Below are 21,894 nucleotides of genomic sequence, written 5' to 3'. Positions count from 1 at the left end.
AGCGTTGGGACTTTGCGAGTTTGACGGCTTGCGTTGATAACCAGTCCATGTGACGAAGTGACGAAATGAAGAGAGAGAGAAACTTGATCTAGCTTGAAGTGCAAATATGGTTGAAACCCGATTGGCAGACCTCTTGTGTAACCCCTAAATAGATGCACAAACGTCATCATGTTCACACTCGTTCCACGACTCGGAAGGTCGAATTCAATGCAGGAAGCCATAGAGAGACACTGAGGAATCCCCTGGAAAGCATGACATGTGCCAATGATGCATCATTACTATTTGAAGTATTGTCTTCTTCTTCTCTTTTCTCGGGCGTTGCATCCGTACAGCGTTTGTCGTATTTCATTTCAAGCTGTTGCCAGTTCCTTCCAGGAGTGCGGGGGCTGAAATCTGATGGTCGGCGAGTCGGCTCCGAGTCGGGCTTAAGCAGAGCAGTAGCAGCGAGCGGCACAGCAGTCGGTCACTGGGCGTTATGCGTTATGCGCAGTCTTCATCTTCGGCCGATCTTCAGTCCTCTCCGGCTGGGGCTGGTGGCCGGCAAATTATCTTTCAGCCTCTAATTAGCGATCAGGGAGCCAGATTAGAAGATCAGAGGCCCGCTTTCGTCATCAGATAACCTGAGATTGAACATGGACCGGTCTCGATTCGCGACGGAGACCATGGACTTTAGCGGGCGTTTAGCGGGCCTTGGTGGCATTCTTGGGGCATTTTGATTACCGCCGGACTAGTTACTAGTTGACTAATGGAAGGAGAACCCAGTAAATTCGCGCTCATGGGTAACAGTTAACCTCCGACCACCGATGCTGCTGCGTTGTGCACGCCACTGAAGGAGGATAATCAGGCCGCCTAATCCCTGTCGCCCGCGCACGATGGAGTCATGGACCGGTGATTCTGGCACGACGAAGACCGACCTTCTCGTCTGGGGCACCTGATCCGGGTTTTGCTAAAGACCAGACCTGACAAAACATGCATCAGTCGCGAGATGTATATAGACGCCAGAGGCCGGCCGCATCTGTCTGGGCCCTGTGCCTGGCATTCCTCCCGAAACTGTAACCCTATTGACTTAATCTTCATCTCATCTCACTCATTCCTCGTCCAATCATCCAATCTATTGCAGTATCAGATCTTTGACGTGCGTCAATCAAAGAAGCCTGTCAAACTCTCTTCTCTTTGGAAAGGATTTCCTTGTCTCATCCTTCGAGGCTCTCATTGTTGCGACACCTACGACACCTACATTGGACGGAACCGTCATCTACTGCTACGACAAACAGGAGGCGAGATTCGTTGGTCTGTTCATCAGAGAAGAGGGCAAAGGAACTATCAACACCACTAAAAAAAATCTCACCTCTCACTCCTGAACAGGTGGCGCATCCCAGTCAAAACCTTCCCGCCTTAAACCAAGGGCTTGGCGAACATGTCTTCCGGAGGCTCACCAGCAGCGGGCGGACCGCCACAGGTACGTCGACATACCCCCACCATCCACCGTCTTGGCACATGTCTCGGCGGCGGGCCACCCCGAAACTTTATATTTTGCATGATGACTTACACGCTCTGTACTTCTTAGATGTCCGGCCCGCCCTATCTACCAAACAACGCGCAACTCGGCGGCCAGCCCACTGTTGGCGTCGACGTCCCCATCTCGGCCGTGCTCCTGGCCATCTTCTTGTGCCTCGCCGTGGTGCACATGACCATCTTCCAGAAGAACCGTCGGCGGGACCATAAGTTCGTCTTCTCGGCCATGCTGTTCGGCCTGTCCATGGCCCGGACGGCGGCCCTGACCATGCGCATCGTGTGGGCGAACCGGCCGACCGATGTCCAGGTCGCTATTGCCGCCAACATCCTGACCCAGGCCGGCGTCATCATCCTCTTCATCGCCAATCTCTTCTTCGCCCAGCGCATCGTACGCGCCTACCACCCGTCCTTCGGCTGGCACATGGCCACGCGCCTCGTCTTCCGCTTCCTCGTCGCCAGCGTCGTCGCCTGCCTCATCATGGTCATCACCTGCACGGTGCACATGTTCTACACCCTGGACATGGACGCGCGCCGCATGGACCGCGACGTCCAGCTGGTCGCGGGCACCTTCTTCGCCTTCCTGGCCTTCATCCCCGCGCCGGCCGTGCTGATCGCGTCCCTGACGCCGCGGCGCGACAGCCGGCCCGTCGAGAAGTTCGGACAGGGGCGCTTCCGGTCCAAGGTCCGGCTGCTGCTCTTCACCTCGCTGCTGCTGACGCTGGGCGCGGGCTTCCGCATTGGCGTCAACTTCGATCTGCGGCCCGCGAACGCGCCGGCCTGGTTCCACCACAAGGCCTGTTATTATACCCTCAACTTCGGCATCGAGATCATCGTGTCGGCCCTCTACGCGGCCGTGCGCTTCGACCGGCGCTTCCACATCCCCAATGGCGCGAGCGCACCCGGCGACTACTCCAGGGCCAGCAGAAGAGGGGCGGAGGCCTACAGATCGCGACCGAGGAGGAGGCGTTCGGGCCCGACGGCAGCGTCGAGACGATCCGGGCGGAGGAGTGGGAAAGGCAGGCCAAGAAGGAAGTCCGGGGCGAGGACGAGAATGGGTTGATGATGACGAAAGAGAGCAGCCGGAGCGCGGATGGGAAGACGGACGTGGAAATCGTCTAAACGAAAAACAACATCTGTGAAACAGAATGTTTCTTTCAGGGGGCAAATACAAGTAGAAATTATATATAAAAAGGTCACATGGCCGGAACCCCTCCTCGAATAAAAGAGTTAATAGGATTCATATATTATGCTTTCAAACACGGCGATGCTACGCGATGAGTTTTCCCGGAGTACAATCCCTCACCAGTCCACATGGGCTGCGGCTACCACGAGGATCATTCCTCACCAGTCGAGCTCATCCACATTCGCGGTTTGGTTGAGTCGCGGCTACCCTGGGATACACCACCTATGCTCTGGCCGTTACTGTTGAATATCTTGGGAGTGATGCCAGACTCCCCTCCTTTTCTCTGCCAACCCAACAAACCAGAAACCTCCGGCAGTATCCGCAATGCTGGGAACCTAACCCTCCAACCATGTGCGGGGAAGCGACACAGTCCATCCAGATCAGGGAACGCAGGCTCATCCAAACTCTATCGTGCCTAGTTCGGAAGAGTCCGTATTTATAGCCCAGTCATTGCGAGGGGATGACGGTCTGCCAACGTCATTTAGAGTTAATCGCCAATGGGGACCGGATGTCGTCACAACCTTAATAACTGGCAATATTAATAACCGTTCGGTACTGCCATTGGATTCACGATAATGACTTTACCCATTCTGATTACCCCTCACGTCTGTAATAACGTTCAGACCAAGAAAGAAAGGAAGAAAGAAAGATGGACAGTCCACGAACCGAAGCCAGTACCTCTGGCAAGCGCCAGCAGGCTCAGCGACAACAGCAAGAGGCTGCTGCTGCTGATCCGGCCATCCCCGCTCCAGCTCGGGCATGCAGATGTCGGATGAGATGCCGAAACAGCAGCAGCCTGAGCCTCAGGCCGCCGGCGGCCTCCATCCCGCCCACAACATCACCGCAGCAGCAATGCCTTCCAAAGTCTTCAATGGTGAGGCATGGCTCCTGGACCCGTACGGGACGGGCAACAACCCGCTGTCGTCGTCGGATTTTCGGAACAGAGGGAAGACGCCTGCTTCTGGTGGCGCAAAAGGGGGCAGCAGTCTACGACGGGACGCCGGCAAAGGAGGAAAGCAATCTACCGAGGCGAAGGCAAGTGGTAGTGGTAGTGCTTCGGGCAATATACTGGATCAGTACGGAGAGATGGACACGAGCCACGCGGGTCGCGCGTCCCTGGCGTCGGACGGGGATATCGAACTGCCAGCGGAGCATGAGCTCGTTCATGATCGGTTTGGGTCACCCGGTGCGGATGATCTGGGAATCTGATCGGGCGATGATGACCAGCGACATATTTCGCTATGTTATGGAGTTTTGTTTGTATCATATCAAATTGTAAGGGACATAATTTCGGACTCGATGCGAAGCCGAGACTCGTGGGTGATAGGAGGTCAATCTGGATTTTTGGGTGTTCTGTTCATACCTATGTCAAAGGTTCCTGGACAATTGTTCTAGGCTGTCAATTTGGAAAGGGGGCCAAGGAAGTAAAAAGATGCCGCACAGTCTAGGCCGCCCCAGACGTGGCTTTTTGTTACTTGTCAACTTCCGTTGTCGTCTTTGAAAGGGGCTTTGGCACAATGTCATAGTCGTAGTCTTTATGTAATGAAAACCTATTAAACCATTGCGCAGCCTTCAGTCAAGTATCAGTTTCTTGTTCGGCAGATCGAAGATCATACACTGATAACCAACTACCACTACCAACATGTCGCCGTCCTCATCAAACAAAGCAAACTCGAGTCCCAATGTCCGATCAGCCTCCAACAGAAAAGGTGCCGAAGCGCACCTACAGAAGGTATGCAATGCTCTTCTTACCTATAAGCCCCGACTCCTTGTGCTGTATGCTTATCTATTTGACGAGCAAGACCGAGAAGCCGTGATGAAAGACGTCGGCTTACCAGATGAAAACAGAGAACACCCAAATCGCATTCGAAGTCGAGACTACTTAGCTGGCATCCGTCGTCAAGGTACCAGAACTCTAGTGCTTCGTTACAGGAACACGATGCCTCATCCGCAAATGCCACCATCGCAGTCAAGGCAATCCCCCAGACCATATGGGAAAGATCTTGTGACATGTTGTTATCACGGATAGTCGCTGAGATCGAAAGAGTGGAAGGCTTTAAGTCGCAGATTCACACGCTGCGGAAACTTATTAGTAGCCACATCGTAATACCCGTGAACGAGGGTTGTAGTCTGACAGGGCTTTACTGGACCATCGTTAAAGAAGACTATCAACACTTAGCAAGGCTTAAGAAGATGCAACAAAGGGCCCGTCAGGACTACCAGCTATCCCTCGACGTCTTCACCCAGGAGCCCGAACTCGTCGCCGCGCAGCTGCGGCACCTAGAAACGCAGGTTCGGACCATGCGGGCCGTGCCCGGCGGCACCGAGGAGGCGCTCGACCAGTGCGAGGCGGAGTGGGCTGCGGTTGGTGAGACACGCCGACGGCATCCTCTGGCACCTGGAGGAGGCTTCCGCGTACGCGAGGGAGATCCAGGCCGCTAGTTCCGACAGGGAGGAACGGGTGTCATTGACAGCGGAGCTGAGGTGGTTCATCGAGAACCATGCTGATACGCTCTACTGGCACTTCATACAGTCGCAGCCGTTTCCAGACGAGGATCAATGACAAGAAAGGGGGTATCCAACATGGTTTGCTTCATTTCTTTGTTCGTTCTAATTAGTAGCTTTGTCCAAAACCTTGGTTCTTTTCACTTTCTTCAGGGGGCTGAACACTTTTGATGCACCTTTGTTGATTACACGCGTAGATTGTGAGATGCACTGCTGTATTTAATTTCGATGCCAACTTTCTCATGAAGCGGTTGATACGATTTAGTCAGCTAGCAAACTCAAGCAGGAGACGGTGTGGCAGCTCAGCCGCATGGATCTATGTAGTCCCAAGAAACTTTGTATAATGGTGGAGAACAAAAGGCTCAGTCAGCCTCCTCACCTAATCAGAATCATCAGCAGCACCGTCGCCGAGATCGTCACCCCCAGTAGCGTTGCCGTACACAGCCAACGCCTTGTCGAAGGCGACGTTGCGTCTCTTGGCCAAGGCTTGGCCCTCCTCCTTCAGCTCCGGGGGCGCCTTGGAGACCATCAAGTGGGAGAGGGCCTCGCTGGCTTCGGCCGTCTTGACCAGGTTTCTCTTGACCAAGCCTTGGTATCATCGTGGGATTAGCATGTACATTCGAGCAATTTGTTTGATGTTTGCCAAAATGTGAAAACAACGACAGCAACTTACCGCCAACGTGGAGCTTGTCCTTGAGGTAGCCCGAGCAGCCGATCAGCGAGTTGACCTGCTCTTCGGTCAACTCGACGATGCGCGTCATCTGTGCCAGCATCTCCTTGCTCTCTTGGGGCGTGGGATCGGTGTCCTATAGCCACCATCATGGGTCAGCAATTTTTGTCTCTGTGGGCAAGCGAGAGTGTCTTGTGTCATCTTACATCGTATTCCTTCATGCCCTTGTTGATGGTCGCGGCCATCGACGACGACTTGCGGCCGAGCTTGATGGCGTCGCCGACCTTCATCTTCTCGCCCTTGGCGGCGATCTTGTTGGCCTTGATCAGCTTGCGCTCGAGGGCGTCGAGGTTGTCCCGGACTTTATCCATGGTCGTTGATAGGTTTTGAAGATAAAACGTGTTATAAGCTTGGTAGGAACGGTGTAGAGGTGGTGGTGGTGGTTGTGCTTTCATGATATTTTCCATTCGGGGCTTTCGTTGGCATCTTATATCCAGCAACGAGAGTATTATAGGGAGAAATTTAAATATAGCTCAAGCTCATGAGCCTATCGCGTCTGCTCAAGAAGCGTACATCATTCGATACGTCTCCCATGCTTGGCTGGTCGCCCTCTAGGGACAAGTGATGACCTAACCATCTGACACGCGCTGCCGAAACGGGCCGTGAGCCTACCCCCGGGATGCGCCACAGCCGTCGAATTCCGAGTACGAGGCCATAATGCACTTTCTGTCGGCGCGGCCTGTTTGAAAGTTTGAGGGAATCCTCTTGGTCCCAAAAGTTGATTTGCTGTTCCGACCACTAGGTAAAGTATGCATATTCAGAACTGAAATACGCACAGATGTTTCATCTGATAAGCTTCCCCATCAGTGGCTGTACAGTTTTGCGTCGAGCAGCATATCATCCGAATTCTAGAATGATTCCAACCACCCGCATGTCGAAGCCGAGGCATCTCACATTCAAATAAAGATTCCGGACGTGGAAAAGCCGTGAAAACGACTGGTGCAGTGTCACTTTACTAGAGGGGTGGTGTGGGAATTGAAGCAAAACCTGTAGTCTTGCTGCGCTGATGACATCCCATACCTAATGCAGAGTGAACAGCATACGAGCTACCCCTATTCGTGGGCAAATAGCGGTAGCTTGTACATTTCTTCAGAGTGCACACTGAATTGTTTCGGGCAAACCTCATTTTTCGGCCCGCCAAGTTTTCGAGGCACGTCAAATCGTCCCTGGCACTAACCCCGCCGAAACGACTAGAAGTCTGGCGTGACGACGTGCTTCAGAATGAAGGTTGCATTGAGCATGGGTCATCTACCGACGAAGAAGGTCCATAATAAGGTGGGCAACGAAGTCGAACATTTGTAATCGCAATGAAGTCACAACTCCCGGATGGCGGAGGAGGTTCCAGATCTTACAAGGGCTCGCGTCTCGCTCCACTCCGCCCGAGCCAGCACCCGAAATCCTGATGGAATGTGAACGCTATAAAGACAGCATTACCTCGTGAGAGGACACCCAGACATGGGGTCGGGTGAGGCGTTGAGCGGGGATCGAACGATTGATCGATTACTTGGCAAAGATCTTTCCGGTCGCTCTTGGTTTTGGTGATTTTGGTAGTGGGGTCACTTGCGCTATCGGGATCTCGGGATCTTTCGTCTGTTTACTCACCTCCGCGCAGAAGCTCTTGTGCCTACTGTACGTCCGCCTCCACTGTACGGGGTTGTAGTTGGCAATGGAGAGGAGAGTGCTGAATCCCTACACCATCATGCAATACCTTACCATTTCCTCGGGCCAATATTCGGTAGACTCGCACCTGCATGTATGTCAACGTTGAATTAACATTAACCCCAGGATTTACGTACAATAATCTCCGGAGACCCACCTATCTCCGCATTCATGTGTGTTCAAGGCCGGGGCCCCAGCTCGACCTCGGTATATGCCAATCTTCTAACCCAATCGTGGGGCCGGTGGGGGACCGATGGACTTGGCCATGACCAAGTATAATATGAGCTGCGATGCAATACTGGCTGGTGTAGCACTCTAGCGAGAGTCCTGGCCGCCAACCATCGATTCTGAACCGTTTCCACTCCCATTCTCAACCCCTAGTCCTCAGCTACCCGTCAATATGCATGTCTCTAGTCTCCTGGCCGGGCCCATCTGCTCCGCCGGCCTAGCCTCAGCAACGCGTACCAAGCCGCCGACGAGCTACCTGGACTGGAAGACGTTCCAAGGCGACGGCGTGAACCTTGGCGGCTGGCTGATCCAGGAGCCCTTCATCGACACCGCGTGGTGGTCTACCCACTGCGGCGCCGACGTCGCGGACGAGTGGACGTGCTGCGCCAACCTCGGCGACCAGTGCGGCCCCGTGTTCGAGCAGCGCTACGCGACCTGGTTCACGACAGCCGACATCGACGTCCTGGCCGCGGCCGGCCTCCGGGTCCTGCGCATCCCGACCACGTACCAGGCCTGGATCGACCTGCCCGGCAGCGCGCTCCACCACGGCCAGCAGCGCGCGCGCCTCCGCGAGGTCGCGACGCACGCCGTGACCACGCACGGCATGCACGTCGTCCTCGACTTGCACGGCCTGCCGGGCGGCGTCAACAACCAGACCATCGGCGAGCGCGTGGGCGGGCTGGACTGGTGGTACAACGAGACGGCGCTCGCGTGGTCGCTGAAGACGGTCGACGCCGTGCTCGACTTCATCCAGCAGTCCGGCAGCCCCCAGGCGTTCTCGCTCGAGCCCGTCAACGAGCCGATGGACAACCCGGACGACATCGGGCTGCCGTCGGCCCTGAGCGACGAGGCGGCGGATTGGTTGCTCAAGTACTATCACGCCGTGCTCGACCGCGTGGCGGCCGTGAACCCCCAGATTCCTGTCATGCTCAACGACGGGTTCAAGGGGCCCGCGTACTTTGCCGGCAACTTCACTGCGGACCAGAATATCGTCTTTGACGTGCACTACTACTACTTCAACGGGCGGCCCGCGGGGTCCAATAACGTGACCGAGATGATTTGCGCCGACGCGAGGGGTGCTGCTGACGCCGACGACGGCAACACGTTCCCCGTGTTCACGGGCGAATGGGCGATCGAGACAATGTACAACAACTCGCTCGACGCCCGCAAGGACATCCTGAACGCGGGCCTGGCGGCGTTCGGGAAGCACACCAAGGGGAGCGCGTACTGGACGGGCAAGGTGGTCAGCAACGAGGCCGTCGCGGGGCAGGGACGAAGCAGGACTACTGGAGCTACGAGGGCCTGCTGGAGCTGGGCATGGTCGATCCGGAGTCTGCTTCGGGGTTCTGTGATTAGGATTGCCAGTTACCAAGAAGTCATTCATTAAAACCGACCGGAGAAACGGCTACACTGCTTGGCACTCCATTTTAATGATGAGCTTGGGAATGTTTGTACATAAGCTCCATATGATAGAATGATACTGTTCATGAAACGTTTGGTTCTGGACGGGCCTTGCTACCCAATTCCAAAATGCATCCAAGTTAGCATCCGACTTGCTGTTGTTGAGACCCCTCTTCTTTCCTTCATTTCACGTTTCATCATCCACCTAGCAGAGAGGGGAGACTCACAACGAACAGACTATCTCCGATCATGCCGATCTGCTATCGGGACTTCCTCGTATACGGGAGGCGCTTCGTTCGGGTCAAAGTCGAGGTTCCTAAGACTGTAGGGCGGAACAGCTTCATCGTCTTGGGTCGAGTCCGCGATATCCATATCGGGTGGCACCACGCACCTGGTCGGATCGCGTTCGGGATCCCCCAACTCCACATCTGTTTCCTTGCGGAGTATAGTCCGGAGGATCCTGACTATGTGCGGAAGACAGAGAAGCCCTTGGGTTTGCTGCTGCTGTTTGCTGATCCTCCTCCTGGGCCGCCGGCTTAGCTTTGCGCGCCGGCAAAACGCAAGTCCACTTCAACCAGACCACCTCCATGACTGCTTCCTCCGGGCCGTGGACAGAACAGAACACGCTCAGGACAAGCGCCGGCGGCATGAAGACGCCGACGGCGACTAGTTTCAGGGCCAGCCATATTGCCGTCCAGACCACCGATGCCACGATCACGGCGGCGGAACCCAGCACGGAGACGACGATGAGGCCGATGAACAGGCCGATGCAGGCCAGAAGTATGGGTAGAAAGTATTCGCAGGGGTCGTCTTCTTGTTTGCCATTGAGATATTTGCCGGCGAAGGCGGCAGATGCGAGGGGGAACCCTACGAGGAGGGCCACCAGGATGCAGAGAACCTCCACGTCGCTGCGCTCCATGGCTGCATTGGATGGATGGGGGTCGATAAGTACTAGAATCGTCAGAAAGGAGAAGAATGTAGCTGTATCGAATCTGGTTTCTATAAATATTAACGTAGATAGTGGCCGCTCGCACAAGAAATCAGCCCAGTACTTACAGAAGACAGGCAAATTCATGCAATTTTCTTGTCATCCTTTCCGTAAAAGGGTTTGAGTTCGAAGAGCAAGATTCTCTGGATAGTTCTCGGCGAACCGCGCTTTTGATGAACTCAGATAGCAGCCATGGAATCCCGCGCCTCTTATTAGCGCACATCGTGCTTTTCGAATTATTCTACCAGTCCTTCTAGTGAGAATCCCGTGGCGAAAGAAGCCAGTTAAAGCTACAGTTGGACTACACTCTAGTAACCAGCGGCTAAGGATCGAATCAACACTAAGCGGACTTGCAATATGAGACATTGAGGCAACGTTTAATATATTAGGTATCAAATGAATGCTGAAGTGATACTGCAAATGATTATCCAATAAGCGTTTAGCCCGAGGTTGAAATGATAATACCGTAAACCCAAACTCATATTGGAATAACCAACCAATCTCAGACTTCGTGCTTCCCAACACTATCCTCCCATATGCACCTGTTTGAGCTGATTCATGTGTCTGCGATCAATGTGACTTGCCGACGTCCCATTCAAGGCGGTTTTCGTCGCTGATAGAAACACCCTTGCTGGAAGTCGATTTACTCCCGCGATCAACCGAGAAGCACTTCTTCTAGTATTTCCAAAGTCAATACGACATGATGCGGTCAAGGGTCGATCGCTGGGCAATCTGCGACCGAGTCGTTCGCCAGTGGCTCGTTGTCCACCCCTTACTGCACTAACGACAGGTGGGGTATAGCTGTAGGTAGCCCGGCAGCTTGTCATCCATCTCCAGTTCCTGTACCTCCTCTTCCCATTCGACGATACGGAACCGCCGAAGGCCGCGGCCGAGGACCGGGCCCTGGATGCTGTACCGCATGTGGTAGAACTCGGTCCAGTCGCCGGTGACGAGACCGAGCGGGATTGTGGCCGGCCAGTACAGCAGCGTCATGGTGCCCTTCAGGACGAGGACGGCCACGACATAACCAAGAACCCCGACGACGGCGACGGGGTACATGGCCGCGATCAGCACCAGGCAGAGCAGGAACGTCGGGATGGCGCGGGCCCAGTGGCGAGTCCAGTAGCTGTTGCTCATCCAGAGCTGGAAGATGGTCCAGCCGGCCGCCGAGAGGATGGGCATGGAGAAGACGACCCCACAGATGACGAGGTTCTGGGTGATGGGGTCCATGTTGGGGAGGATGAAATCGAATAGAGCAGCCATGGTGGGAAATTCGTAGAATGACGGCCGCTTTGGAAGAGTGACTGCAGAGAAGGAGAAGAGGCGAGAATCGGCCGTAGTGCAGATGCTTAAGTGTTTCTCAGAAATATCCCAAGTGGTAAGAAATCTTTCTATTATATGCATCAAAGTATCTCTTTCTCCGAACCCTTATCTCCTCAGAGATCAAAGTATACTCTGTGGGGCGTGTTGCCTGGCAAGTCCCATGGGCATACGAAAGTATCTACTTCGGATCAATGTTGAGCTCCGGTTGATTGCTCGATTACGACTGCCAGAGCGAGGCAATCTCCAGCAGTTCTGCATTGTTACACCACAGAGAAACAAATGGTGGACAAAGGCCTCGCTCAAATCAAAAGAAGACATCTACAGAAGAGGACTCCTGCCCGGTAGTAAATGTAAACAAGAACAATGAATGACTAACTTGAAGTATGACACTCCTGTTAACGTACCCCACAAGCGAAATGACCACACAAGCGAATTGACCACTTTCGCCAAATTTCGTACGAACAACTTTTACAACTCAATTCCTTCACCACCCATTATGGTTAACACTTGGGAAGAAGGGCAAATATTTCTAGCGTTTTAAGCGCTTAAGAACGATCGACTGCTCCGTCAACGCGACGCGGGACGCGTCGGCGTCAACTGGGCTTCGAACTTCGTACGACGGCACCCAGACCTCTGGACGCGTTTTAATCGAAGAATCGATTATCAGAGAGTCCTTTGCGAAGATCCCGACGCGTATCGCGCGTGGTTTACCCTCGTACGGAATACAATTCACAAATATGGGATCCAAGAGGAGGATATTTATAACTTCGACGAGACCGGCTTTCTTATGGGCCAAATCTCGTCCGAAATGGTCGTTACAACCTCCGATCGACACGGGAGGCCTAGGGCTGTTCCGGAATCTGTTATTTCGCAGTTGGATGTGAAGCTACGTACGCCGACGCCTCCGGCGATCTCTTCCGGCCTACCTATATCCTGGGAATCAAAGACCCCAAACAACCCAATTGAAGCCCAATCCCAAACCGAATACGTGAGAAATCGAATCGTACGGCATCAAAATAGCTCTCCGACATCAATTTTAGCTGGACTTGACCAGATTGCGAAAGGTACAACGCAGGTTATGCACCGGCTCGCTCTCTTAGAGGGTGAAGTAAGCGCACTACGAGAGGCGAATAAGTTGCTTAGCCGGCGCCGCCGTACGAAAAAGAAACGGCTACAGGATGGAGGATCACTTCGTATACAAGCTGGAGAAGACCTGCAGTCTCAAAAGGACGTTGATGGACAGTTACAAGACGAATCGCGTCGGAGGAGTGGTCGTACGAGGACGTCTGGGACGCGCTCACAGCGCTGTAGAATCTGCGGAGAGCCCGGGCATAATGCGCGCACCTGTCAGAATGATGTAGAGGTATCTGGAGATGAGGATTCCGATTAATTTTAATAGATTATATTCGTTGTGGTAGTATTGATTTATACTTTATTATACTAAGTCCTGGAAAGTGGTCATTTCGCTTGTGGGGTACGTTAGATCAGCTCCCTTTGACTGATTCTTGCGCCACGTTGGAATATCTTCAATGGCGGTATCCGTGAAGAGTTCAACCCCTCGTGGGTTCCCAATCAATCCATCCTGCGATAAAACCATTGTTTTCAATTCTGCAGGAGAACGATGGTTGCCGAGAACGTTAGAGGACAGGCGTGGAGGCCGCCGACCGGCTGCTCAATCGATGTCGAGGCCATGTCGCAAACCTGGCCGTGGGATAAGCCTCCCAACTAACCCATGCCTTATGCAGCTGTCATGGGTGTAAACTGCAACAATGTGTATTTACCGTTGCATTTCCCCAAGAGCTGAGCTTGCGGAGGTAACTGAAACGGGGCCATGCCCTCCCGGTTGGGTCGCCGTTACCTGCAACCTACCGAGGCTGTGCCTGCAGCAGCACCCTTGTCGAGAACGGCTGACCGGCGGTTAGGCGGCACCCTGTGCTGAGTAGACCAGAGACTCACGACGTGAGCTATGAGCATATAAGCCCTCTCAATTCGCTGCCAAAATCATTCCCGAGTCTTCACCATGACACTTCAAAATCTGCACTATTCTTGTTAACTTGCGCAAACAAACTGAAGACTCTCATCATGGAGAACCTACCCAACACACCACCCAAACCCTCGGTGGCTCTCCCTACACCCCCAAAGACGCGAAGCAGCTCGAAGAAGACCGTGACTCTTTCCACAGGAGACGATTATTCTCGAAGCCCGTCTCCATTGACACAAGGTGCCATACCACTGCGCAGACAAGAACGACGATGCGTGACTTCTCCACTGCCGAGTATCGCTCACAGCCAAGGAACTTCTGCTCGTGCAACTCAGCCCGCCAGTGTAGAGGCGTGCACGTTAGATTCGATCCTCGTTGAGCCCGAGGCCAACACATCATCTACTTTGTCAAACCCGTCTTCGAGGCCCTCGCTTCATGCCGCCCCTGCTTCAGCTCCTGAATTGGCTTCCATCCTTCCAGATGCCAATGACGCTAGCAGGCGGAGGTCAACTCGTCCATCGGTCCCTCCGCGGCTCTCCAGCGAGCGAACGATACATCTATCAGAAAGCCCCACGAGCCTGGATGACAACATCAAGTGGGTTATGCGAAAGCAGCTCACCAAGAAGCAGAGAAGGCAGCAGGACCATGGCAACAACTACATATTCGAGGTCACGCCAGCCCAGTCCCCCGAGAAAGCAATCTGTAAGATCGGATTCACCACCGGGCCCACCGCCCGGCGCCAGAAGCACATCTTCAGCACCTGCCAACACAACTCGATCCGAGGGCAATACGACCCAGGCCACGTCCCCATCCGGCTCTGCCAGCGCGCCGAGAGCCTGACCCACGCGGAGATGGCCTGGAACCGATACCATTTTGACTGCAGGTGCCCGGTGAAGGACCACCGCGAATACTTCGACGTGGCCCCGCAGCTCGCGCTCGAGGCCGTCCACCGCTGGCGCACGTTCTGCATGCGCGAGCCCTACGACGCCAAGGGGGAGCTGCAGCCGTTCTGGGAGGCGCGGCTGCGGGACATGGACCGCCGGCAGAAGCTGCGCGCCGACGTGCTCGACATGGCGGAGAGGCGACGGCAGTGGGACCGCTTCGTGCACGCGACGCTGCTCGATGCGGTTTGGTACGACGTTGCGGCGGCTGTGCGGAAGCTGCAGAATCGGGGGATCTGGCGCACGACGGCGGTCATCGAGCTTTTCCTGATACTGTTCCTTCTGTTGCCGCTGCCGCGGGTGTTCACCCTGCCCTACTACGCGACAGCCGTCTGGGTCGTCGCCATGATCAACGAGATCAAGCTGTCGGCCACGCTGTGTGCCCTTTCGTGGCCACCGGTTAACGTCCAAAAGAAGCCCAGCATGACATGTGCGGCTTCGATTGAGGAGGAAGAGGATGCGGATATGGAGTACAAGCACCGGAGAACTTCAACTGCAGCAGATGAAGTGCTACCCAATGATTTGGGTTACGTATTTGGCTTGCCGTTAGCAGATGACGTCTTTGATTAGGTCGAGCTCTTACCTTGAGAATATTCGATTGCTTTGGTTTCCATTTTGTGTTGTATTTATGTTGTTTTCCGTTTACCATATTTGTCAGCCAGTTTCCCAAGATCGAATTATGCAGTGTCACAACATATACCCTGTCTATCCTTAATATACTCGCTGGAGTGACGTAGTGTTCATTAGATCAACCCAAGGCAGTTGCCTCGGCCCTGCGTGCTCTATTGGTGGAAAGCTATCACACAGCCCACCACCTTCGTGCTACCGAACAAATCTGTCGGTCCCAATTGATCGATACTACACCAAATCATGGGTTGCCTCCTTTTTCGGCCCCACCACGTTTCTTTTTCGAGATACTCGACAACAAAGCTGTTCTGATGCGACTCATTAATACGCTGACCCTTGAGCTGGAGCATTTCATCGAGCCCCCGCCGTACGCTATCTTGTCGCACCGATGGACCGAGGAGGAAGTGCTCTTCGAAGACGTGGGGAAGCCGCTGTCGGAATGGCAGGGCAAGGCGGGGGCTTCCAAGGTGCTGCAGGGCTCCGTCACGGCCCTGGCCCTGGGCCATCGCTACATCTGGATCGACTCGTGCTGTATCGACAAGAAGAGTAGCGCCGAGCTGACCGAAGCCATCAACTCCTTGTACGCATGGTACCGAAACGCCGAGGTCTGTCTCGCCTTCCTCTCGGACGTGCAGTCGGCCGACACCCTGCTCGGCAGCCTGTGGTTCACTCGCGGCTGGACGCTGCAAGAGCTAGTTGCGCCCTGTAGTCTTCGCTTCTACAGCGCAGGCTGGGACGACTTGGGGAGCCGGGAGACTTGGGCGAAGCAGATCTCCCAGACCACCGGCATAGGCTTGGAACTCCTGCAACAGCAACGACAACTAAGAGGGACGCCGGACTCTGCGAGACAGCTCTTGAGCAGCTACAGCACGCACAAAAAGATGAGCTGGGCCGCCAAAAGTGTCACAACTCGCGCAGAAGATCTCGCTTACAGCATGATCGGCATCTTCGGCGTCAGCATGCCCCTTATATACGGCGAAGGCCGCGCCAAAGCTTTTCGCAGGCTGCAAGAGGAGATACTGAAGAGCACTTATGACCAGTCCATCCTAGCGCATATAAGCACGACGCCAAGTCCATCCCTGACGATGGGACCGGAAGCGTTCTCTTTTGGTCTGGAGATCTTGAAGAGAAGCCACTCGGCGACGCACAGTATCGGGATCTCTGGGTCTGCGTTGAGTGTAGACCTCATCCTATGTCCATTGCCACGCCCCGGTCGCTCGTGTGAGCTAGCCATAGGTTGTCTCGAATGCTTCGTCAGGATAGGGGGGACGACGATAACCCGCCCGGGTCTACTCTTGGAAAAATATATGGATGGGTGGTGTCGTTACAAATGGGATGCAATCTACCTAATGCACCCGTGGAGTGGCAATATTGCCAGGGCGTTTCCGTCCCATTTTGGCAAGTACAGGAGTCCGTTCCTAGTAAGGGAAGGCGAAATGCTGATATCTGTCTAAAGGACAACATAAATTCACCCACGGGAGGCGGGAGACGATCAGATTATATGACGGAGACCAGCCTTATATGAAAGTAGGCGCAATAGACCGCCCGGAAATTCGTCCCTGGCAGGACCGGGCGATCCTACTTGGCACCATCACTCAGAGCGCCGGCTCTCGATATAGTTTCGGATGCACTACACCAGATGAACACGAGGGGCTTGTCAGCCTAGCCCACGTCCTACGTTACGTGCCTGGTATGGAGATCCGCTCCATCATCTGGCTGTCCGTCACAGAGGGCGAGATTTGCCAATACCGCTGTGCTATCCTCGTGGGCCACGGTCCATCTTCGGACACCGTACGCTGCTGGCCCGTTACCGCGGAGACCATATTCCCCTATGCATGGTTGCGTGGCCGGTCGCTGGATAGCTCAAATCCCGACCTCATGGATCTGCTTTCCAGGCAGTCTGTCGTCAAGATGCTGGGCAAAATCACCGGTCCCCCCCTCGGGGCCGGGGGCTTCATCCCTAGGGGCATGTCGGACCTCAAAATGGGACTAGACAACATCAAGACGGAGCTAAAAGAGTCCACCTTCTTGGAAACATCGTACCTGACTCTAAATGTTGAAGTTAACTCACAGTGGCTTTGGAGCCAGCTTGAAATCGAGCCCAATAACAAGGAGCGCGAACAGCGTCTCAGACAAGACCTATCCAATCTCAACTTCTAATCGACTTCAGCCTCTAAACTGGGAGAAACACCTAAGGTCTAGTGCTAACCTCGCCGTCAGTTACTCGAGGAAACCAGTGCTTGCGCAAGCGGTCGGAGCCGTCGTCTGGCTGTGACGAGTGACTTCTAACTGGTATGTAGTGGGGGCCAGCTAAGTCCGACCCACCCGGTCAAACAAGTGCGCCTGATGCGCATGGGGAAGTGGCCAGTTGGACCCTGCGAGCCTGGCCCCCCTAGTGGGTCTACCATGGAGGACCCCGGATGGGTCGGTCATGGAACACCCCAGATCTGCCGTCCAGGGATTTGTGTGTGGAGATGTGTGGGAGGAGGCGCATTGGAAACCGCATGTTTCCACGAGTTTGACAAATTGGCCAGATAGGTCTGTGGGGAATCCCCAACCCGATGGCGAAGGGAAAGGGGATTGCAACATTGTGCATCGTTGAAAGGCGAGTGAGTCGTTACTGTCTAACGTTTTGCCATGACTCTATAGGGACTGGTAGGACATCATCATATAGCTGAAGAAGTGATTGGATTTTGTAACGTTAGCTGCTACCTAATGTACCAGAGTCCTGTCCAGTATGGCAATGGCCCCCGTCCATGTCACAGGTAGATGGGTTCCTTTCTTCGCCCGTATATCATTAATTGGGACTTCGAAATTTATTTCGTCTTGGTCTAAAGTAACCCGACTCAGGTAACAAAAATCCCAGAATTTCCCTCGAACGGCGGCAAGGATTCGTTACGAGGTGGTCAGATTCAGGGATGGCCTGATACGGATGACGTATATTAGTTTGCAAAGGAGCGACATTGTTGTGACACCAGCAGAAAGCCCCAGTCACATACATCGAAATTTGACCATCTATCACCCATTATGTCGCTCGCAATTGCGAAGGAAAACACCCGCCAATCCCCAGAACTGGAGCGGCGGTATTGACAGCTATCTCGAAAAGCACCAAATCGTCTGCGAAAAGGTTACGCCTTTGTCCGGCGGGTTGTCGAGCTGGGTATGGCGTCTCGACGGTCATCGTCGGGAGGGAGACCCAGTGATTTTGAAATGCGCTGATAGTATCGCCAAGCTGGCCCCCGTACCCCTCGAGCCAGAGCGGCTGTAATACGGAATCAAGGCCTTGAAGTCCAAAGCCGTAGCAGAGGCTTGCCGCCAAGAGCCGTCAGTCATGGTCCCTCGCGTACTGAAGGAGACTTATCGAGGTTACCTGATGACTTGGGCTGGCGAGATGGACCTACGGGTAGCGTACAAGGAGGGGAAATTGACAGTAAGCAAATTTTGGACCGCCAATGCATTTTGCCTTTCTGTCACGAGATTTCTATTCTGGCACCTTCTAAACCTATGAACGAAATAGGACGCAGCAGCAGTCGGCGCACGCCTAGGAAAATGGCTGGCATGTCTCCCAACGACGGCGTAGACACCTTCATTGCCCCCGGCGATCCGGCCTACGACTTGCGGCTGTGGGCGGCCGAGGCCATGGTCCTGGAGGCCAAGTTTGGGAAAGAGGATGGGAGCCGGGGGAGTTTGTTGTCCTCGTTCCTGAGGGCCTACCGACTCGGTACAGGGGATGCGATTGTCGACGACAAGTTTGTTTGCAAGGTGGCGATCGCGGTGGGCGCCTTTATCTTGCTTTTCATGCCGGCGCCGTTTTGGGATTGCGTCGAGGAGGACAGGGAACCGTGGACGAAGCTGTCACTCCAATACGTGAAAGCTGGTGCCGAGAATGACATTACATGGTTGCGACAAAGTAGTCTAGGGCCACTGTTGATGAAGCCTTGAACCCATTTCAAATGACTGTCACTCTCGAAGAGCCATGTTAGAGCTGTTTAATACACAAATTGCATCCTAATTCTCAATTATTGCTTGTCTTTGTTATCGTCGGCGAGCGCCGATGAATACAAACCGGTACAACATCCCTACCAATCTGCAAGGTTTCAGGAGGTTGGTTGAACAACCTTGATGAGCCGGCAAGTGCCGATGTCAATTTGGTATGGTGATGGGCGTTATCAATGTTACTACGGCCTCTTCCGTGCTGCCGTCGAAATAGAGACAGAGTTGCGGCAGGTTGGGAGGACAAACGTAAACGCCACACACGCCAAGAACACACCTTTTGCTACTCACCAAGCTCATCCTCCGCGTAGACATGTGCATGTGCATGTATTAACTAGTACCCGATACCACTATCGCCTTGACTACTAGACGTCTCTGCATCTAGTTTCCGCACCATGGGAATCTCTACTGTAGGGGGACATGCTCTCATGGCTAGCCTGCGGTAGCCCATTCATCGCCTCTATCGCCTTGACCGCCAGCGCGGTCGTGAGCCCCTGATGACCCAGCTTGACGCCCGTCTTGCCATACTGGCAAAGCCAACCGATCTCAAACGCACCATCTGCCTGTTGCTTGGTGAGCAACTGTTTCAAATCCGGCTCGTTGCGCATGCCCATATAGTGACAGGCCAAGACCCGCATCCCCAGGGCCATGGAGTCGGCCGTCATGTTGATGCGTTCCCGCAGGCGCTCCTGGAGCAGGGACGCGTGACTCCGGTACAGGTCGGATTCGGGGTTTTCCCGCAGCAGGCGCGCGAAGAAGTACAGGAAGACGTCGGGCTGGTGGTAGTACCGCGTCCCGTTCTCGTAGGCGCGGTGCAAGAGCACGTCCTGGATCCACTGCTTGGTCGCGGCCAGGCCGGGATCCATGCCGCGTCCGTAGGTGTAGAAGAGCCGCACTACGTTGACACAGACGGTAGGGTCCGTCCGGTCACGCGTCATGTCGAAATAAACCTGTGCAATACCAGAAGTTAAGTTAGAGTCCGCTTTCCTGGAGGGTATCGACAAGGACAACGACCGGCTTTGGTGGGAATGTGTTACCTTCACAATTCCGTCTGCAGTCACCATTTCCGGAGAAAGCATCTCATCCATGACTGATTTTGCAACATCGAGACTCGGGGAAAGAACCTTGAGTGCGTATGATGTCGTGTCGACATCATTAGGGTAGTTTTGGGTTGTTCCAAACGGGGCCCCTGTCGTCTGTCAGTCACCCTAACCTTGCGGATTGCTGAAAGGGGAGGGACAGAAGATACGGAGCGCTTATCAATAAAATAATTCCATGTCCGATCAAAGTGCTTGAGCTCAATCAAGCTCAAATCCTCCATGAGCTCGTAGACCAACAGCTGGCCAAAGTTGTCGGGCACGACGACGCCCGTGCTGGTTTCGGAGTGAAGACTCCGCGCATGGGCCCGAAGCCACTGCCGACCCCGTTCCACCGGGTCCTCCAGAAGGGCGAGAAGCTTCTCGCGCACCGTCTCTGCCCTGTCGAACACGATGCCGTCCCGGAAGCCGAGCGATTTCGCGGCCAGGACGTTCTCCGCCTTGTCGTCGACGAACACGGCCTGGCTCGCGATGATTTTGGCGGCGGATAGGACGTGGCGGTAGAAGCGGAGCTCGGGCTTGCACATGCCCGCTTCGCTGGACGTAAAGACGAAATCGAATATGTCCCAGTCGAAGGCTTTGGCCTGTAGGATTTCCCAGTCGGGCCTAGAAATGTTGGACATGGCATACACGCGCAGGTTTGGGTGTGTGGCTCGGAGTTCCCGGATAAAGGCAACGACATCGTCGTTCTGTCCCTGTGAAGCTCGGGCCAGATCAAAAGCCGCGGTAATATCGTCGGCGGGGACGCTATAGTGTTGTGCTAAGCGAGAATAACATTCATCTTGCCCTATGAGGCCGCGGTTGTATTCTCGCCAGATGGGCGAGGTACGGAATTCTTTGAGGAGCTTGGGCTGGATGGGGAGCGCGGAGGCAGGTTTCCAGCTGCAGAGCACATCTCCAATATCCAAAATAATAGCTGTAATGGGTTGAGAGACTAACATTTCGATATAGTGTAATGGTTGTCTGACAGGTAATGGAGTGTTTCGGGGGATAATCTATCAATCTGTCGTCCGACTTGCGGAGGCGGCGTGTAATATACATGTTTATGCCGCGCTGGGGTGGCCTCTCCACGTCCGCCCTCATGTCTCTCTCCATCTCCTGTGCTGGCTATCTCGGGGCCCCGGGAGCCATGCGTCTCCGTAGTTATGGGAACAACCTTGGTGTCATCCCACGTTATGATCTGGACCTGTTCCCGCCAGGGCCGATTTGGGTACGGAGAAAGCCGATAGAGGGAGACCACCGGTTTCCGCATGACATGATTAATAAGCCTTTTAGCCATGCCCTATAAGTTCTAGGCCGCCCGAGGCCTCATCGACTGCCTCATTCGGACTCTGGACAGTGGTGTTGCCCCAAAGTTGGTATTATTGCCTACTTTAGTAAATCGTCACACGACTCAGTGCTGGACGTTCTAGAAACGGGACCCGCACTTCATTCATTTGAGACAAACTGTAATATACGGGCCAAGCCCTGGTTTCCTGCCCAAAAGAGGAAAAGCTGGTCGTTACTCGTGTCATGGTTCATCTCTATCGGCTGTTCACTAATTCGAGGTGGGTGTAGTCCTCACCGGCCTGTTGGTACAGTAAGTCGCTACATGCTTTATGCCAAGAAGTTTCTCCTTTGTTTGGACGATCTGACACCCCAACGGTTTGTGTCGGTCGGTCAATCAATCTAGAAGATGAGACGAAAGTGTTACATAATAAAGCTTAATAAACTGTGGTCCTCT

At 54.2% G+C, this 21,894-nt stretch overlaps 11 protein-coding genes across 11 annotated transcripts; 7 read left to right on the top strand and 4 right to left on the bottom strand.

Annotated features, from left to right (window-relative positions):
- Positions 1-1,567: 1,567 nt before the first annotated feature.
- On the top strand, positions 1,568-2,575 carry PG994_008649 (uncharacterized protein; the record flags this gene model as incomplete). Its single annotated transcript, XM_066860058.1, has 1 exon — positions 1,568-2,575. The coding sequence occupies one exon, from the start codon at positions 1,568-1,570 to the stop codon at positions 2,573-2,575; it is 1,008 nt and encodes a 335-aa protein (XP_066713647.1).
- Positions 2,576-3,457: 882 nt separating this feature from the next.
- On the top strand, positions 3,458-3,907 carry PG994_008648 (uncharacterized protein; the record flags this gene model as incomplete). Its single annotated transcript, XM_066860057.1, has 1 exon — positions 3,458-3,907. The coding sequence occupies one exon, from the start codon at positions 3,458-3,460 to the stop codon at positions 3,905-3,907; it is 450 nt and encodes a 149-aa protein (XP_066713646.1).
- A 1,071-nt stretch (positions 3,908-4,978) lies between these two features.
- Positions 4,979-5,191, bottom strand: PG994_008647 (uncharacterized protein; the record flags this gene model as incomplete). The annotated part of the gene is made up of 1 exon (XM_066860056.1): positions 4,979-5,191. One exon carries the CDS (start codon positions 5,189-5,191, stop codon positions 4,979-4,981), a length of 213 nt encoding a protein of 70 aa, XP_066713645.1.
- A 391-nt stretch (positions 5,192-5,582) lies between these two features.
- PG994_008646 (uncharacterized protein) lies at positions 5,583-6,244 on the bottom strand (the record flags this gene model as incomplete). The annotated part of the gene is made up of 3 exons (XM_066860055.1): positions 5,583-5,791; positions 5,877-6,009; positions 6,080-6,244. The coding sequence occupies 3 exons, from the start codon at positions 6,242-6,244 to the stop codon at positions 5,583-5,585; spliced, it is 507 nt and encodes a 168-aa protein (XP_066713644.1).
- A 1,748-nt stretch (positions 6,245-7,992) lies between these two features.
- Positions 7,993-9,207, top strand: PG994_008645 (glucan 1-3-beta-glucosidase precursor; the record flags this gene model as incomplete). The annotated part of the gene is made up of 1 exon (XM_066860054.1): positions 7,993-9,207. One exon carries the CDS (start codon positions 7,993-7,995, stop codon positions 9,205-9,207), a length of 1,215 nt encoding a protein of 404 aa, XP_066713643.1.
- Positions 9,208-9,561: 354 nt separating this feature from the next.
- On the bottom strand, positions 9,562-10,140 carry PG994_008644 (uncharacterized protein; the record flags this gene model as incomplete). Its single annotated transcript, XM_066860053.1, has 1 exon — positions 9,562-10,140. One exon carries the CDS (start codon positions 10,138-10,140, stop codon positions 9,562-9,564), a length of 579 nt encoding a protein of 192 aa, XP_066713642.1.
- A 769-nt stretch (positions 10,141-10,909) lies between these two features.
- Positions 10,910-11,463, top strand: PG994_008643 (uncharacterized protein; the record flags this gene model as incomplete). Its single annotated transcript, XM_066860052.1, has 2 exons — positions 10,910-10,954; positions 11,017-11,463. 2 exons carry the CDS (start codon positions 10,910-10,912, stop codon positions 11,461-11,463), a joined length of 492 nt encoding a protein of 163 aa, XP_066713641.1.
- Positions 11,464-13,614: 2,151 nt separating this feature from the next.
- Positions 13,615-15,024, top strand: PG994_008642 (uncharacterized protein; the record flags this gene model as incomplete). The annotated part of the gene is made up of 1 exon (XM_066860051.1): positions 13,615-15,024. The coding sequence occupies one exon, from the start codon at positions 13,615-13,617 to the stop codon at positions 15,022-15,024; it is 1,410 nt and encodes a 469-aa protein (XP_066713640.1).
- Positions 15,025-15,392: 368 nt separating this feature from the next.
- Positions 15,393-17,241, top strand: PG994_008641 (heterokaryon incompatibility protein-domain-containing protein; the record flags this gene model as incomplete). The annotated part of the gene is made up of 2 exons (XM_066860050.1): positions 15,393-16,230; positions 16,538-17,241. The coding sequence occupies 2 exons, from the start codon at positions 15,393-15,395 to the stop codon at positions 17,239-17,241; spliced, it is 1,542 nt and encodes a 513-aa protein (XP_066713639.1).
- Positions 17,242-18,630: 1,389 nt separating this feature from the next.
- PG994_008640 (uncharacterized protein) lies at positions 18,631-19,023 on the top strand (the record flags this gene model as incomplete). Its single annotated transcript, XM_066860049.1, has 1 exon — positions 18,631-19,023. The coding sequence occupies one exon, from the start codon at positions 18,631-18,633 to the stop codon at positions 19,021-19,023; it is 393 nt and encodes a 130-aa protein (XP_066713638.1).
- A 416-nt stretch (positions 19,024-19,439) lies between these two features.
- PG994_008639 (Haloacid dehalogenase-like hydrolase-domain-containing protein) lies at positions 19,440-21,112 on the bottom strand (the record flags this gene model as incomplete). The annotated part of the gene is made up of 3 exons (XM_066860048.1): positions 19,440-20,024; positions 20,112-20,198; positions 20,288-21,112. The coding sequence occupies 3 exons, from the start codon at positions 21,110-21,112 to the stop codon at positions 19,440-19,442; spliced, it is 1,497 nt and encodes a 498-aa protein (XP_066713637.1).
- Positions 21,113-21,894: the final 782 nt, after the last annotated feature.

The sequence above is a fragment of the Apiospora phragmitis genome (genome assembly GCF_038363925.1).
Source record: "Apiospora phragmitis strain CBS 135458 chromosome Unknown utg000008l:1.0-3514335.0:1.0-3519231.0, whole genome shotgun sequence".
NCBI lineage: Eukaryota > Fungi > Ascomycota > Sordariomycetes > Amphisphaeriales > Apiosporaceae > Apiospora > Apiospora phragmitis.
The sequence above is the reverse complement of the archived record's forward strand: the minus strand, read 5'-3'. Positions and strand labels throughout refer to the sequence as shown.